Source organism: Fundulus heteroclitus, chromosome 8 (genome assembly GCF_011125445.2).
Source record: "Fundulus heteroclitus isolate FHET01 chromosome 8, MU-UCD_Fhet_4.1, whole genome shotgun sequence".
NCBI lineage: Eukaryota > Metazoa > Chordata > Actinopteri > Cyprinodontiformes > Fundulidae > Fundulus > Fundulus heteroclitus.
Window position 1 is genome coordinate 27,127,612 of NC_046368.1, and position 16,029 is coordinate 27,143,640.

General features: G+C 41.6%; 2 protein-coding genes across 3 annotated transcripts in view; both read right to left on the bottom strand.

Annotated features, from left to right (window-relative positions):
- The window catches only part of LOC105918758 (junction-mediating and -regulatory protein), a 30,173-nt gene extending 23,690 nt beyond the window's left edge, over positions 1 to 6,483 (bottom strand). Inside the window, exon 1 of one of the 2 annotated variants that reach the window (XM_036140491.1) lies at positions 5,113 to 6,483. In XM_036140491.1, the coding sequence (XP_035996384.1) occupies positions 5,113 to 5,958 (846 nt within the window). In that variant the 5' untranslated portion in view covers positions 5,959 to 6,483. The remainder of the gene's footprint in view (positions 1 to 5,112) is intronic. The other variant, XM_012853911.3, reaches the window with a different exon arrangement.
- A 5,567-nt stretch (positions 6,484 to 12,050) lies between these two features.
- On the bottom strand, positions 12,051 to 13,236 carry LOC118563968 (betaine--homocysteine S-methyltransferase 1-like). The gene is made up of 3 exons (XM_036140493.1): positions 12,981 to 13,236; positions 12,661 to 12,889; positions 12,051 to 12,558 (listed from the first exon to the last, which is right to left on the bottom strand). The coding sequence occupies exons 1-3, from the start codon at positions 13,219 to 13,221 to the stop codon at positions 12,378 to 12,380; spliced, it is 651 nt and encodes a 216-aa protein (XP_035996386.1). The 5' UTR covers positions 13,222 to 13,236; the 3' UTR covers positions 12,051 to 12,377.
- Positions 13,237 to 16,029: the final 2,793 nt, after the last annotated feature.

Here is a 16,029-nt window from a genome sequence, read left to right on the forward strand (position 1 = left end):
AACATCAGGCTAGGTCTGTGACTGGGGAACATGCCCAGCAGGCAAAATCTGCATGAATTGTGTGTGCATAAAACTGAGTGCATGTCTCACAAAAATAAAATACACCCGCATTTCCCAATGTGACCTTTGCAGTGTGAACAAAAGGTCAGAGTGAACAAAAGGTCAGAGTAAGTGACTGTGTGATCCACAGCTGCATCATTACACTATAAAAAAAAATTCTGGTTGCAAACAAACTGAAGTGATAAATAACAGAGAACAAAGTAGTGATTGCCGCCTGAGGCCAAGCCTTCACCCAGACTGAAGTTCAAATATATGTGAATTAATCAATAAAGAAAAACTGGAATTACAGTAAAACTTAAATCTCCAACTCAGGAACATGTGTTTTTTTTGTATGACATAATTCTAATTTAAAGATTTTAAGTATAGATTTAGGAAGAATTTGTTCTGTAGCACTGGAGCTTCACAACAAAGTCCCATATTCTTTGGATAAAGTACTTTGCAAAAGTATTTCCATGCCTTAATCCCACCCCCATTTTATCACCACAAACATGAAACTATAGACCTTTACAAAGTAGTACATACATGTAAAGGTGAAGGAAAACGAGTTTTTAAGATTGGCATGCCTTTGTATTGCACCCACCTGGGTCAATACTTCAAACAACCATGTTGCGCTCCACCTATTCCTACACATTTTCTGTAGTACATCTTTACCCATTTTGCACATCTAGAGATGGAAATGTTTGACCATTCTTATTTGCCGAGTAGTTCAGGCTCACACACAGTTAATGGGTAACATTTTTGAGTTTTCATGCCTTTACACTGATCCCCTTTTGGATTTAATTGGGCCTTTCCCAGGAATAAGCTTTGATCGTACTGTTCCATTGCAGCTCTAAATACAGATTTTGCCCTTCTGGAAAGTGAACCTCCACCACATTTTTAAGCATTTTGCAGCCTCGCTTCGATTTTGTATTGCCTTGTGTTTACCTCCATCCATCTTCCCACCATCACTGACAAGCTGCTCTGTATCTGCTGAAGGAAAGCTGCCCCACAGCCTGATGCTGCCACCATTACAGAGATGGTAGGTTCAGTGTCAGCATTCTGTTACACACAACATTTTGCATGGAGGCCAAACAGTTGCTTTCATGTTTATGGTGCCGCCTACAAACATGAAACGATAAACCGTTGCAAATCACTGCCCGTTTGCACTTTTACAAGTCCTAATGAGCATGTAAAAGGTTCCTGGGCAATTTTCTGTCACTTTTCTTTCCAAAAGACAAACAATAAAGTTGCTTGTTTTGTTCTGTTAAGTTTTACAGCTGCCATATTCCAATATCCTTCGATGTTTAATCACATTTGTTTTTATTTTTAAGCACTATATCTAATGAAAACTACGAGCCCAGTAAGCCATTGATCCATAACTATTAGCTTAATGTGTGAGCTTCGCGGCTGATAAGCTGTTAGTCTGGGTTTCTTTAGCAACAGGTCAGAGATAAGGTAAAAATGGTCAAAGTGGCTCTGTTCAATGATCAACAGATACACATAGTGTGCGTGGGAAGTCTTAAACCACTGGTCAATCCTGTCTGGCCCGGTTATCTGTGAGAACAAGGTCTGGACACTGACACTGTCAGTGTGCCAGTGATAAGACCAGACAGGGCAGGGATTTAAAAAAAGTCTGTTTTAAGTCCGCAGCTGCTCCAGAAATAAAAATGTAGCAGGAAATTATTCACGTTTTTTTCCTGATATTTTACAAGAATCTACGCTGATTACTATTGCAGCTCAACTCATAACGATTAACAGAGAAAACGGGAAAACTGCACATTGCTTCAGAGGCGCGTTGCTAAATTTATGGACATCCACCAACAGTTTAGCTTAGCTATAATAAAACAGTCTGCCCTGTTTGTCGGCCCGTCTCAACAAGATCAGAACCGTCAAAGCAGCGGGACCGGGTCAGGTCGCCCTCACACCGCCTGCAGTTAGGGGTCATCAGGAATGGACTTATTGACCCGAAAAACAGACGGATGTGTTCAATCCAGTAAAACAGAGAATATATTACCTCTGTTGTTGTGGGCTTTCCTACAAAAGGTGAGCTTGACTTTGTTATGTTGTGATGAGTTTCTGAGTTTGTGTCCATTGAGGATGGATGAAATATGGAAACCTTACAGGAAAAAGTCAATACACCATTCAAGAGGGCTGTATATAACTGATGAGCGGTATTTATCATCTTATAGATGGCTAATAAATGCTTTATATGTTTTTAATCTGTAAACACTCATTAATAAGCATTTATTGCACATTAACTATGTGGGACCTAGAGACTAAACTGAATGGTTTCGTTGGCAAATAGTGAGCCTAATCTGTTCAACAATATATTCCATCTAAAGTTCGTAAGCACAAAGCGGTCAGTTCTGTCTCTTGGGGAACCTTAATTAATGCATAATAAACACTTATGACAGTTATAAAGTGTTTACAGATTCATTTATAACATTTAAAACTATTAAAGATCTATAAGGACAGCCTTATTGTAAAGTGGTGCTGTTATTTTAATGATCAACAAGTGAATTCATAAAAAAGATGCACCATATTTGAACTGCAGTAATAAACTGTTCATTTGCACTTGTGATGGCTTAAGTGTCATTAAATAAATATTTCACAGCATCTGTTAGTGAACATGTGCCTTCAGTGGTGAAATTTAAATATTGAGAAACAGCGTGTTTTGGGCTTGTATTGCCAACGAACGTTAGCCTGACTAGATCTGGCTAAATGCGATGCAACATTGGATCCAACATGGGTTTCGTTACAGATGCTGTGCTGTATTAATAGCTAGTGTCAAAACTGGAAGATTTACTTTCAGAAGAAAATATAAAGTCTCAAAGATCAGTGTTTGCCTTCTTCTGGTGCACTTTTTTTCTTTTTTTTTAATCCAGAGCTAAAACCAAGAGCAGAAGCGGCAACAGGTTTTGTGTCTGTGCAGCTAGATGCAGATAATGTTATGAGTTAGAGTTATGAAAAGCATGACATCATTGATGCTGGAGACCAGCAGGAACACTGAGCACAAAAGTTTATGTGTCTGAGCAACGTTGATGTAAATTCCCTCTTGATTCCGAATTTCATGAAGGAAGGCGACTTGCTGTGCAGGGACCACGTACGCCCCAGCAGACTAGCACACCAGATCAACCCGTGTAGGGTTAACTGGGTCTTGACTGAACTGCTGATGTATCAGAATCATTATTCTGAAGTAGAATGATTGTTATTTATGAAATATAATGATGTTGATAACTAATCCACATCACTAACAGTCTTATTGCTTCTTCTTTTGGCTTAAGTCTCCAACATTCCTTAAGAGCTTAAGCCTCTCAGCATACACAATTATACATGAGGTGTGGACGTTAAGGACAGTAAAGGCCTGTCACACATCAAAAATATAACTGCTGTGCAGAGGTTACCTGAACGGCACTTAACACAGGATTAACTAACTCTTCCAACCAAGCAGACGTCGATGCTGTGCTGTCAAACTGACATTCAAGACATAAAGCGACTGTAATGCAAACTGTTTTTTTTTTCCTCGGATGTTAACTATGCTGCTTTTGTGTGTTGTGTTCGCTGCTTCTGCCGCCGCGGTAAAGACGCATGTTTTACTACCCAATTGTGTGTAGGTAGCTACAATATTTCAACCAACCAGTTTTCCGTTTAGCTACATGTATTCTTTTTTTTTGTCTGGGCTTCAATAGCTTGGATAATCCTAGCATAAATACTTGTTTCCCCAACGTTCACCCCACGGCAGGCGCGCCGGAGAAGAACCGCTGGCTTCAGAAAAGCAACAACGGCCCCGCTGAGAGCAGATGAGGCGTGATTTAAGCTTTCCGAAATAACAAACAACTAAGTTACAGCCTTTTATGATCTGTAGAAATGCGTCTCTCTGAATGATCTTTGACAGATTTCTAATGCAGGCTGGACTTTTTCCACAAAGCGACCTGATAAAACAGGCCCGTCACCGTCTGCTCTAAAACTGCGTGTCAGAAAAGTGGAGTCGGGACATAAACAAGCGAGGCGCTTCATGTGGGTTATTTTGGGTCCGGCCAAGCCCTCGCACACAGCTGTTTGCGAATCAACCCGCCGAACAAAGCCAAGACGATGAAAGACCCGCAGTTCAGTTGCCGCTCCGTCAGACGGCCTCTTTATGACTGTGTTTTTACTTCGCCTTGCCAGGTACCGGTAAAAAAGTACCTCCATCCCTTTGAACTGGTTCAAATCGTGTCCCTTTATTGCCACAAACTTAGTAAGCTGTGCTCAGGCTTGTTGAAAGCCGAGACAAAAAAAGGCATGCATCCTCGGGAAAGGGAAAGGAAAAGGAAACGGATCAAAGGCTTTAACTTCTGTACGCTCCAGGAATCTGGCTCTAATGGAAGAGAAGCAAGAATAACGGTAGTGGCAGCACCATGCTGCGGTGGTTCAAGGCGCATAGTAAAAAAATAAAATAAAAAAAGACTATTTACTAATTGGGTGACTTCTGAAGGGCGTTAAAGCGAAGGGGGCCGAATCCAAACTAATTTATCCCACAAAATAAACAAAAACAACTTTCCGTCCACTTCACTGTTATGTTCTGCTTTGAAATCCACCAAACTTTCCAAGTTATATCGTTAGAAAAATCTGAATAAAATAAAATAAAAAGCTGATAATAGCAGAAATGTTTTTGGAGCGCCAGACGAACAGCGCGCTTTGGACACAAGAAGGGGGGGGGGGGGGGGGGGGGGGGGGGGGGGGAGATACGTTTGACACGGAAACTAAAAACGGCAGACGCACATAAATGGGTTCAGCAGCGCTGGAAACAAAGCCAGCGGCTCGTCGCGTCCCCCCACCTCCATTTGCCATTTGTTCTCCGGAGCAACTTCCTCCTCACAACTGAGCCAACCGGAGTGGGCTGTGTGGCCAGACCGGATCGGGTTACTGCTCTGTGAGGGTGCAGCAACAGATGGCAGGCCACGGGGGGATGCAATGTAAAAAAAAAAAAAAATCACAATAAACAGCACCAAAAAAATAAATAAAAAACAAAGAAAAACTGTTTTGACACAATTAAAGCCCCCCCATCTGGTTTCAGGATGAGCCCCCCCTTACCTCCTGCATGCGCCTCCTGGCCGCCTCCAGCGCGTCCTCGTAGCCTTTCTGCCTCAGCTCGCTCAGGCTCTCGTAGTACTCCTCCGAGTCGTCGGTCTCGGAGAACAGCACCTGGGAGAGGATCCTCCAGCCGCAGGTGTCCAGGGCATGGCCCAGGTACACCTGCAGCTGGTAGCACAGCGCGTCCGTCTCCCTCGGCGACATGTCCGGGGCGCCGAACAGCACCGTCCACACGCCGGACTGCTCCTCCGGGAAGGAGGGCAGGCACGGCTCCAGGTCCGAGTTGACGGCGCACAGCAGCTGGTGGGCCGCCCGCAGGTCCTGGAAGGAGAACAGGCCGGCCCAGCTGAAGTCCTCGCGGAGGCCGGCCTCGCCGTCTCCCGGCTCTGCGTCCTCCGGGGACGAGGGGACGTCCGCGGAGTCCAGGATCTCCATGTCCATCTCCTTGGGCGTCACGATGTCCCAGGACCCTAATGTGGGACTGCTGGCGCACTCGGGCGCCTTTGAACGGCCGCTTTTTACAGCGTTGCCCCCATCTCCGGTGTTTGTTGCGGCTTTTCCTGTCGGGACAGAGTGCGGTCCAACTTTATCAGCTTGACAGGCTTCGGCTTTTTTCGCTTTGGCCGGACTCTGAGCGGCGGCGGCGGCAGCGGCGGGGCTACAATCCAAGTCCAGAAAAGTGCTCCGTCTCTGGACGGTTCTGTTGTGGCAGGTTATGGCGAACTTTCCCTCGACGTCGTTCCAGGCCACGATGAAAACGAATTTGTGCCTCTCTTTCTCGTCGAACACCCTGGGTCGCACTGACACCCATCCGGACTCCAAACTATCCTCCATGGCGAAAGACATCTCATCCAGCCGCTGGACGACGCACGCGGGCTCGCTGTCGTTTCAGAAATTAATTTGTTCGGCCGCCGAGGCTAAAGGCTACTGCTAGTTGACGACGGCGGCGGAGAGAAATGACCCTTCGGCCAGCTTTTGGCGTTAAAACAACAAAGGCTCTCCTGTTCGGTAAGCCAGCTGCGTGCGCGAGAGCAGCGAGAGAACGCAGTCAACGACGTTATCCCACCGAGCTCCGGGATTTGCGGTTCAGACATCGAGCCCGAGCGAGCGCACGCGTCCCCGGACGTCGCTCTTTAAAGGAGCACAGCCTCGCGGCTTCGCGTTGCGGCGCATAACGTCGGTTGCCATAACACCTGGCCGCTCACCTGGCCGAAGCTCGAGCTCACAGTGCGCTCCTTTGTCCGCTCAGACAATGCGGTCGCGCGACTCTGCTCGCCTCTCCGTGTCACGTGTGAGCTTCTGTTTACAAGCACAAGATGCGTGCGCGTTTGTCAAATCCGGGGAGGGACTTAACGCTCCGCACGTTGTGTTCAGGGTCCACAGTTTAATCGGAAAGACGAACTTTCTTGATTCTTGGTTGCGAATTTCAATCAGAAAACCGTCTATTGTCATTCTAAAATTGTTTTACATTACTCCTTGCTATAACTACTTTAGATTGATCTAACCCTGTTTTGTTTTTAATGGTATAAGCAATGCTAGCTTATATTTTAAATGTTTATATATATATATATATATATATATATATATATATATATATATATATATATATATATATATATACAAACAGTAGGCTACTGTGGGCCTTGATAGAGTCGGGCTAGATTTTCTCCTTTGTTGCAGTAATTTTATTAAATCGAATGGACCATGGACCTTATATTGTTTATGGACAAAGTGGGCAGCCAGTTACAAATTTGAAGCAAGGAAATTGACAAGAAGAAAGAAAAGGGAGGAAGGGTGGAAGGAATCCAGCACACAGCAATGACAACATATTCAGATGGACCCCTCTTGGTTCTCAGGTACTTTTTTGCCCTGGATAAGTGCCCTCTGCTGGGGCTCTTTTTTCTTCATTCATAAACATTACAAAATAAAACAAAAATAAAAACATTTCTGCCTCTAATTACCCACAAAGCGTGTTGATATTCAACAGGTAATTATTAGAGTTATGATAATTTTGCATAGGCCTGATCCATAGCACTCACAAGCCCCCGCTTGAAATCCATAATTTCAAAGCCTTGACCAACTGTTTACCAGTGGTGTCAAAAGTACACACATTTGTTACTTAAGTAGAAGTATAGATACTGCAGTTTAAAAACACTCTGATAAAAGTTGAAGTATCAACTTGACCTCTTTACTCAAGTAAAAGTGAAAAAGTATGTGCTCCAAAAACTACTTAAAGTATAAAGTAACCTTTAAAAAAATGCCACTATATGAATTAAAAGCTTAATTTAAACACTGATTAGTTCTACATGTGGCCCAAGACACAACATAAACATTAACCCATTAGTCAAAGACAAAGTCACTCAAGGAGCATGTTCTCTCTCAAACTTTATTGGAATTTAATTTCAAACAGAGATAGAACATAAATGTGAGTTCCATCAAATACCTAAGGTAAACTATACCCTTTGGTGCAAAAACATTCTTTGTAGTTTGTAGACAGAGAGAGAGAGAGAGAGAGAGAGAGAGAGAGAGAGAGAGAGAGAGAGAGAGAGAGAGAGAGAATAACTATAGAATAGCTCAAAAACGAGTGTTTGCGTTATATGACTCATCAAATTACACTAGTTCTCACTAGGTGTGGATGGCGCCAATGATCTGCATTGGATGGCGCACATTACGTGAAATAAATATTTATAAATTTTAAACTGAAGCCAAGAGTAACGAGTAACGTTTGTTTTAAAAATGTAAGGATAGAAAGTACAGATACTTGGTGAAAATGTAATGAGTAGAAGTAAGAAGTAGGAAGAAAAATAAGTAATGGAGTAAAGTATAGATACCTAAAAAGTGTACTTAAGTACAGTAACAAAGTATTTGTACTTTGTTACTTGACACCTCTGCTGTTTACTGACGTTTATCAGATTCATGAATAGAGAAGGGGGGGTAGATGCAGACAGTTGCAGCAGACAGAGAATGCACAGATAGTCTCACTGTGATTCAAATCAAATAATTTTGTTCAAACTTCAAGAGTTGAGGAAACGTTTTGCTCAGTAATTAACTTTACAAACTAATATATACGCAATGCTAAATATGTTGCTGTATGATTTATAGCAGTCTGCAGAAATTGGTGAATAGGTAATGTTATTACCCTGCCTCTCGCCTAGTGAACGCTGGAGATAGGCACCAGCAACCCCCGCGACCCCATGAGGGATTATGCGGGTCAGAAAATGGATGGATGGATGGTAATGTTATTTTTATAATAATTGTCCTATTGTTACCATTAACTACCCAAAGTAGGTTTCTGATTAGAAATGAGAGGTAGGTCTTCAGCTAAGCAGGATGTCAGTCTGGTGGGTATATTGAAATCGTTAATGTTTTATTCTGAGCGTAATGCCTCAACTCAGTGAGAAAACACAAAAACAATATATATTGTGTTCTCAGCTTTATAGAAGTTTCAGTAAGTCATTCTTGATTGCGCAAAGTAATTATTTTCAGTGCAATTATTAAAATCTTCACAAACGAGAGCCACTGAAAGTAATCTAAATTACAGCTTTAATCTTTTTCCCCGTAGACTGATTGAGTTCTCCCAGGTACCGTGAAAGCACCACAGCCTTTGCCCTTTCCTTTCAAGATCTAATTGAATAAAGGACAAACATTACGGACAGGGAACGGCCAATATCTCCTATGTTTTTCATGTAATTTATTTAATTGTCCTTTATTTATTTCCTCAAGCGCACTCCGACTTTGCAAACCTACCTTTCTCCTTCAACCGACGTGCACGAGGAGCATAAACATCTACACGTGGGCAAATCTATGACGTAATCACGCACAACACGCACTGTCTGTAGGCCAAGTGACGTGTATAGCAAGCAGAGTGGATCAAAAGTCCTTTAAGGACAAAATGAAGATGGGAACGTTTGTACGGTCCCATTTATGACATTGTTTAGAAAAAATACTTCTTTTAGTCTTAATGTTTTTATATTTTCTACTTTTTATGTTCACACCGCTAAAAAAAATAATCCACTGTAGTATGAACCCTGGAAATATTTACAAGGAGGATGTAATTTTATGCATCTTGTCCTTTTGTTCTTATATTTTGGTCCTCAGCCAATCTTCTGCACTTGTTTCCATTAGTGCTGAAGGGTTGTCATTCTTAAAAGGTGCCTTGATTACTGAGCAGACGTGTGTAAAATGTAGTATTTAACAAGTTAAAAAAAATACTCATTAATTTTATCTTACAGTTAAAGTAAACTTTCAAGTTAAATTGGTGTCAATAAATTTCTGTTAACGCTGAAGAGTCTCATGTTTGTTAGACAAAACACAATTATATATAAATATATACATACAATTTATATATATATATATATATATATATATATATATATATATATATATATATATATATATATATATATATATATATATACACACGCACAAGTATATTATATACACTGTAGAAGTTTACTGCTGGATCTTTAATTTTTCAAGCGTATCACCATTCTGAGTATCGTTCTCTGATTAAAGATAAGATCTTCTTTTAGTGAGAGTGGGAAAACTCAAGTTGGTTCCATGAGACATATAATGTGTTTGGATATCTAGGGGAAAGAAAAAGTAATAACATGTTTTTAAGCAAGGGAAGTGTTTCAAGAGAAAACCACTTCACGCTGTGTCACTAGCAGATCCAGACATGAATAAACAGGAAATCAAAAACTCCCACAGGAGAGCCAGGCTTTAAAACAGGCCCACATACAGTAAGTGCATCCGAGATTCATCTCTTTCCCCCTTTTGGAACAGAGTATACTAACTATACCAGAGGACGCTGTTACACTGGCATGGAACCTCGCATAGAGGTTGAATCTCAATATAAAGACGCTTAAACCTCTTTGTCTTCTCAATTTGGTGTCTCCACATAAAAGATCGACATTTCTTTCTGCCTTTAACTGAACTGTTCAGATGGATGAAGAACCAACTGCTTATTTAAAGTACAGTCGCTACATGGGGTGCAGACATTGTATTATATTTTTCAGGTTATTGACTTGGTAACACCACAAACAAATAATATGAATGATATAACTAACTGCTGTACCTAATTGGTAAAAATGTAACATATGCGTGTACAGTTTATTTCAGCTATTCTTTGAATGGTTAAAGAGATTTGTTAGACAGCATGTTTTTAATAAAGAACCCACAAAGGTCATGGTAACTCTGGAGCTCAGGTACAAGAGTCACAACTATTTGTTATCTACGCTACAATTGTGAGTTCATGGAAGCCAAGCAAGCATAAAGCCATCGTTATTTGTCACTGAAAACCAAGTCTGCCAAGCATCCCCATGATGAAACACGTTGGCGACAGCCTAACGCTGTGGGACCGATTTTCTTCAGCAGCAACAGGGAAGCTCATCAGAGTTGATGGGAAGATGGAGGGAGCTCAATGCAGAGCCAACCTGGGAAAAACACCTCTTAGAGACTGTAAAAGACAAGGTGGATGTTCACCTTCCAGCAGGAAAACAGCTCTAAACATACAGCCTGAGCTACAATCTAAGGGTTTTTTATAAATATAACTACTTATACAGCATGTTAGAATGGCTCAGGCAAGGTCTAGACCTAAATTCAGAATGTGTGACAGGACCTAAAACCAGCTGTTTGCAAGTATTTCCCACTTAATATGATAGAGCTTGAGGTATTTTGAATTTGAAAGAATTTATATTTTCTCTCTCTCTCTCTCTCTCTCTCTCTCTCTCTCTCTCTCTCTCTCTCTCTCTCTCTCTCTATATATATATATATATATATATATATATATATATATATATATATATATATATATATATAAAAATCATGTATGCCTTTTCTTCCAATTCATAAGTATGCCCTACTTTGTGTTTACTTATAACGTTCTGTTCCAAAAATACATCAAAAGTTGTGGTTGTAGTGTGACAAAATGTAAAGGAAAAAAAAGGATTACAGGATATGAAGGTATTTACAAGACATTATAAACCTCTGGGTTAGAGGAAATTAACTGAATTTGCTCTGCAACTCGTATGTTGTCTCATTTTCACTTTGACCAAACTATATCAAAACCATCTGTGTCTATTAAGAATAAATGGGAATCTTAAAGGCATACTATGCAACATTTTTCAGTTAATTAATGTGTTCCATACTGTTTTGGATGATTAAATGAGTCATTTCAGGTCGAACAAAGGTTTTCTCGGCCGCCCTGGTGGTCTGTGGGGGAAATACCGTATTTGCAATTGCAAGAGCCCTCGGCCCGCACACACAGGCTCAGAAGTCTCGTGCATCGTGAGAGTCGTTCTTGCTTTACGGCGAGAACTCCATGCGTTTTTGCCCTGCCATATACTATATGCACGCACGAAAGCAACAACAAAGAATCGCATGTTAACTTCAAATAAAGATGCAAGCATATCAAGTTTTTTTTTTTTTTATTATTATTATTATTTTTATTTATTTATTTTGAATGTTGGCGAGGTGGTAGCGTTGCGGGAAAACCTGATGTTCATACCTTCACTGTGTTAGTCATTGTTTGTACTGCCGTTTTTTCGACTTTTCGTTGCGTTCGCCTGTCTGCTAAGCTCAAAACAACCGCGCCTGGCTTGACGGAGGAACCAGAACAGCTGAGCATCTTTACGACAGTGCACTTTTACTTTCGCCCTCTGGGGGGAGCCTCGCTGGAAAATCAACCCCGGTTGCATAGTATACCTTTAAAGGGATTATAGTTGATTGGGGCAAAAAAAAAAAAAGACACACAGACTGCTAACAGTTGGTTATTCTGAAGCAAAGGCCAAAGGTTATGCATTAAATAGATGGGAAATCTATTTAAGTTGAATAGCTTGTCTTGTTTTTCTCAACACATTTGAAACAAAAAAATAATAATACAATTATTCCCATTTTTCGCTGATGTTTCTACAAAACTCACAACCCTCACATGCCGATTTGGTTCTTTGGTAGCTTTTATTCATTTATTTCTAGTTTCACACAACATCAGGTACATTTGGAGTGTTATGGCAGTAGCTTGATGCTCGCGGTACAGTAATCTGACATGGTTTGTGATCTGACTCAAACATCTACAGCAGTCCTACGAGATATTGTGAAACGGTAGTCATTTATTTTTATCTTTTATTTTCTCACACAAACTGAGAATAGTCCTAAAAAGGCACGGTCTAATCTTCTAGGGTTTATAAACTTGGTGGGAATGTTCTTCTGCTGTTAATCAGAGGCCTTCTCTTTCGGGTAGCAGGGCGTCTGTGGGAGGGGTTGGATCAGGCATTGTGGGTGGCCTTCTCAAAAAGAGCGTTGAGCTGCTCCTTGCTGGTGGGCTCTTTTTGTTGCATCAGGTCAGCGTGTCCTTTGGTAATGCCCCATTCATCGGGCTTGGACATGGATGGACAGAATGGACGCCCGGAGGCGGGCTTTAGTGTCTCCCAGAAGTCCCGACGGGCCCTTCACAGAGGAGCATTTCACATTAGTTTACCCGCTGATCCTTTTATTTATTCTGGTCAAAAAGGAAAGCGGGTAAGACAAAACGTTTCGGGAAGTACCTACCTAGCTCTGACCCAGGGCTTCGTGTGCAGCGTCAAGCCGTTCCCCCAGCTGTCGTGCTTCTCGGAGCCAGCGGGCAGGAAACCCCGCTCAGGCGACAGCTCCTCAGCCAGAGCACGGACGTGGTAAGGCTCGAATCCGCAGCAGCCGCCGATGAAGCGAATGCCGGCGTTGTATGCTTCCCGGGCATATTTCTGCATGTCCCACCTGGTCAGGATCCTGGGCTCCAGAGCTGTCAGGGAAGAAAACGCAAATGAGGCGGTCCGTCGGTGTCGCCGGTGTGTCGGGTCGAGGGGGGACATGTTGAGGTTTGAGCTGCTCACCGAACGGGAACTCGGGAAGATCGATGAATCCCTGCCGGTTGCAGTCGGGGGTGTGGAAGCCCAGCGGCTGGGACATGTAGTGGGCCTTCAGACCGGCCTTCTCCACTCCCTCCTTCATCAGCTTCACAGTCTTCACGCAGGTCTCCGGGTCAAAGTGACAGTTAATGCCAACAATCTGGGCCCCTGTAAAACAAGCAAAGAACTCTGTTCCTAAAGGGGTGGCCAAGGGAGTGCCTGACATTTAAAACTGGCATGCTGTTAAGATCAAAGAAAACCACCTATAGTGGTGTGATTAGGAGGCCCCATTAAATATGCTGTTCTTTAAGAGACGTTCATATGCTGAAAGCTGGTTTCTTTCCCTGCGCTGGAAGCCAACAAGTCTTGTAGTCGACAAGTATCTGTCATCAATTTCAGGTGTAAGATGTTTTTCAGATTTTTTTTTTTACAAGTACTGCCCGTCTAAAGTTCCTCCACAGTATTTTAAAAGAATAAAGATCCGGGCTTGGATTAGCCCAGGACTTAACTTTTCTCAATTCTCAGCCAGTCTTTGTTGGTTTCAGCGGCTTGTTTTGTGCCGTTCCAGGGACCAGTTCTTCTTCAGCTTCACCCCCCCCCCCCTTCCCCCCACCCATTGTAATGGTGATGGTGAGCTAACAAGGTCTTAATGCAGCAAAGCTTCTCTAAACCATCACATCATCTATCTTCATGCCAGGGGCGCCTATAAAGTGAAAAAATTAGGACAATTCAAGGCCCCGTGACTGACAGGGGCCCCAAAAAAGAAAATTGACATATATTTACGTGAGCTTTTGAGATTATGCAGATGTTTTGTAGTGTGGCCCAACTTTCCTGGCCGCACCCCTGCTCCATGTTTCATAGTCAGTGTGAGGTTCTTATCCTGGACTGCTGTTTTTAGTTCATGTACTCTTTCCTGGTCCCTAAATAGTTCACTTTTAGACTCATCTATCCAAAGTACGTTTTTCCAAAGGTCCTGGTCTGCATCATCTGTGACAAACTATAGCTTGGCTTTTTTAGAGAGCAAAAGCTTCCTCCTTGGACACCTCCCCTAAAAGTGAAACTTAGGCAGGCCCTTCCTGATTCTACAGGCACTTTAACAGCAACACTAGCAGGAACCCGCTACAGCTTGGTGTTTTAGCACTTCTGGAGACTTCTTTTCTCATCTCGCAGTCTGCTGCCTGTCAGAGTGAACTTGCTTGTCCAGCCAGACGTGGGTAAGCTGGCAGTAGGTAAGAACTTCTTCCACTTTTTATTTGATAGACCTCTTTCACTCTATTGGTCTTTAATCTCACTTCAACAGTCAGCAGCACATCAAACTAAATGTCTGAAGTTGAAATCGGGCAAACCTTCTTAAAAAATGCTGAGCAACGACGTTCTGATCGTGTGTGCAGTTTCAGCCATTTTAAGGGGGAACACAGCAATTCCACTGAAAATAACTCCACTTTATTAGACATTTTAAAATGAAATTAACTTTAGTTTTAATATTGTTAAATTGATGATGAATATCCATATGTCCAAGCCTTTTAAAAGAAGAAAAAAAATCCCCATGGTTTTAATGAGGTGCATTAACTTCCTCAAAAGACTGTTTGCATAAATAAAGGAATCAATACATAGGCTATTACAACTCACCGATAAAAAAAAGATAAATACATTTCATAACTAAATATACAAATATTTCGCAAATGCTTCAACGGACTCTCTTCCTTTTTTATATATATATATATATATATATATATATATATTATATATATATATATATATATATATATATATATATATATATATATATAAACATAAAAGTTTAATATAAAAGACATGTTCATCTGGTTAAGGGTGGAGATTATATTCCCCTTCGCCACTCGCTGGTAGTTCAGTGGTTTTCTGCCATTGGCTGTTGATTTCTGCCGTAATGTGTCCAAATGACCAGTAGATGGCAGCACAAACCTAGTAAATTTTCGTCTGTTATCTGTAAATTACAGGCAGGCATAAATAGGGTCAAAACAAGAGGAAATGGAACATTAACTAGAGGCACTAGCCTACCTTACAGGGTTGAATTTCAATCAGGTTTACCTAGGATTTCATACAGGACGATTGTGTTTTCAAACTTGCTCTGATTTTTAAACGTCAGGGTAGATATTATTATAGCATGACAATTAAACAGTATTTAAAAAACACACTTACAATAAAAGAGGAATAATAAAAATAATAAGTCCGCTAAAACATTCTCTCCTCAGCAAACCTAGGATCTTTTTTGGAAAATGTTATATTTTTTTATTTAGGCAAATATTCCAAAGTGAGCCGATGTACCCTCTGCTCTACACTCAGCTAGTATATCGTAACTAACCCCATGCAACAAATAAATAGCTACCATGTAGGAAAACCCAGGTGAGATAATCTAAAAATGAGACAGACAGAAACTGCCTGCATTCTGGGTCCCTGAGCAAGATCCTTAACCCTGATAGCTCCCCAGGCGCCGCACAGTGGCAGCCCACTGCTCCCAAGGAGATGGGTTAAGATGCAGAAGTGAATTTCTCCATTGTGAGATGAATAAAGTATCTATTATTATTATTAATATACGGAGGCCCTGCCAAGGGCACAAGCTAAAATGTTGTTCATGTTGAAATCATCATGTCTGCTTTTGTACCTGACAGAACCGGTTTCTTAAGAAGCAGAGAAAGTGCCCCCTACACCAATTTGCTGAACCCAGTCTGCCCCCAGGAGCTTCATGGAACTGTTATTAGAGTTTCTATCAAGCGATCCTGCCCTGACATGTCAATATGCATGAGAAACTACGTTCACCTGAACACATGTAGAAATGCACAAACCCGTTCTTGATCTCATAATAATAACCAAGTAAAACTTGCTGTATTGGTCGTGCTGCTGGTTGACTGACTGAGAGTTTCGTGCGTTTGGAAATGCAAAACCGCAAATGCAGATCCAGATTCAAGGTTTAAATGGAATAGAAATAGTTACAACTACTTACAGCGTCTGGCACGTATTCCACCCCTTTGCTGCTTCTCTGATTATTTTGCTG

Bases quoted from the DNA above. Each gene is read 5' to 3' on its own strand.
- LOC118563968 (XM_036140493.1), bottom strand. From the start codon at position 13,221: ATGTCAGGCACTCCCTTGGCCACCCCTTTAGGAACAGAGTTCTTTGCT. The intron at 12,890-12,980 runs GTGAGCAGCTCA...CTTCCCTGACAG, and splicing joins TCTTCCCGAGTTCCCGTTCG to CTCTGGAGCCCAGGATCCTG. The intron at 12,559-12,660 runs GTAGGTACTTCC...TCCTCTGTGAAG, and splicing joins AAGCCCTGGGTCAGAGCTAG to GGCCCGTCGGGACTTCTGGG.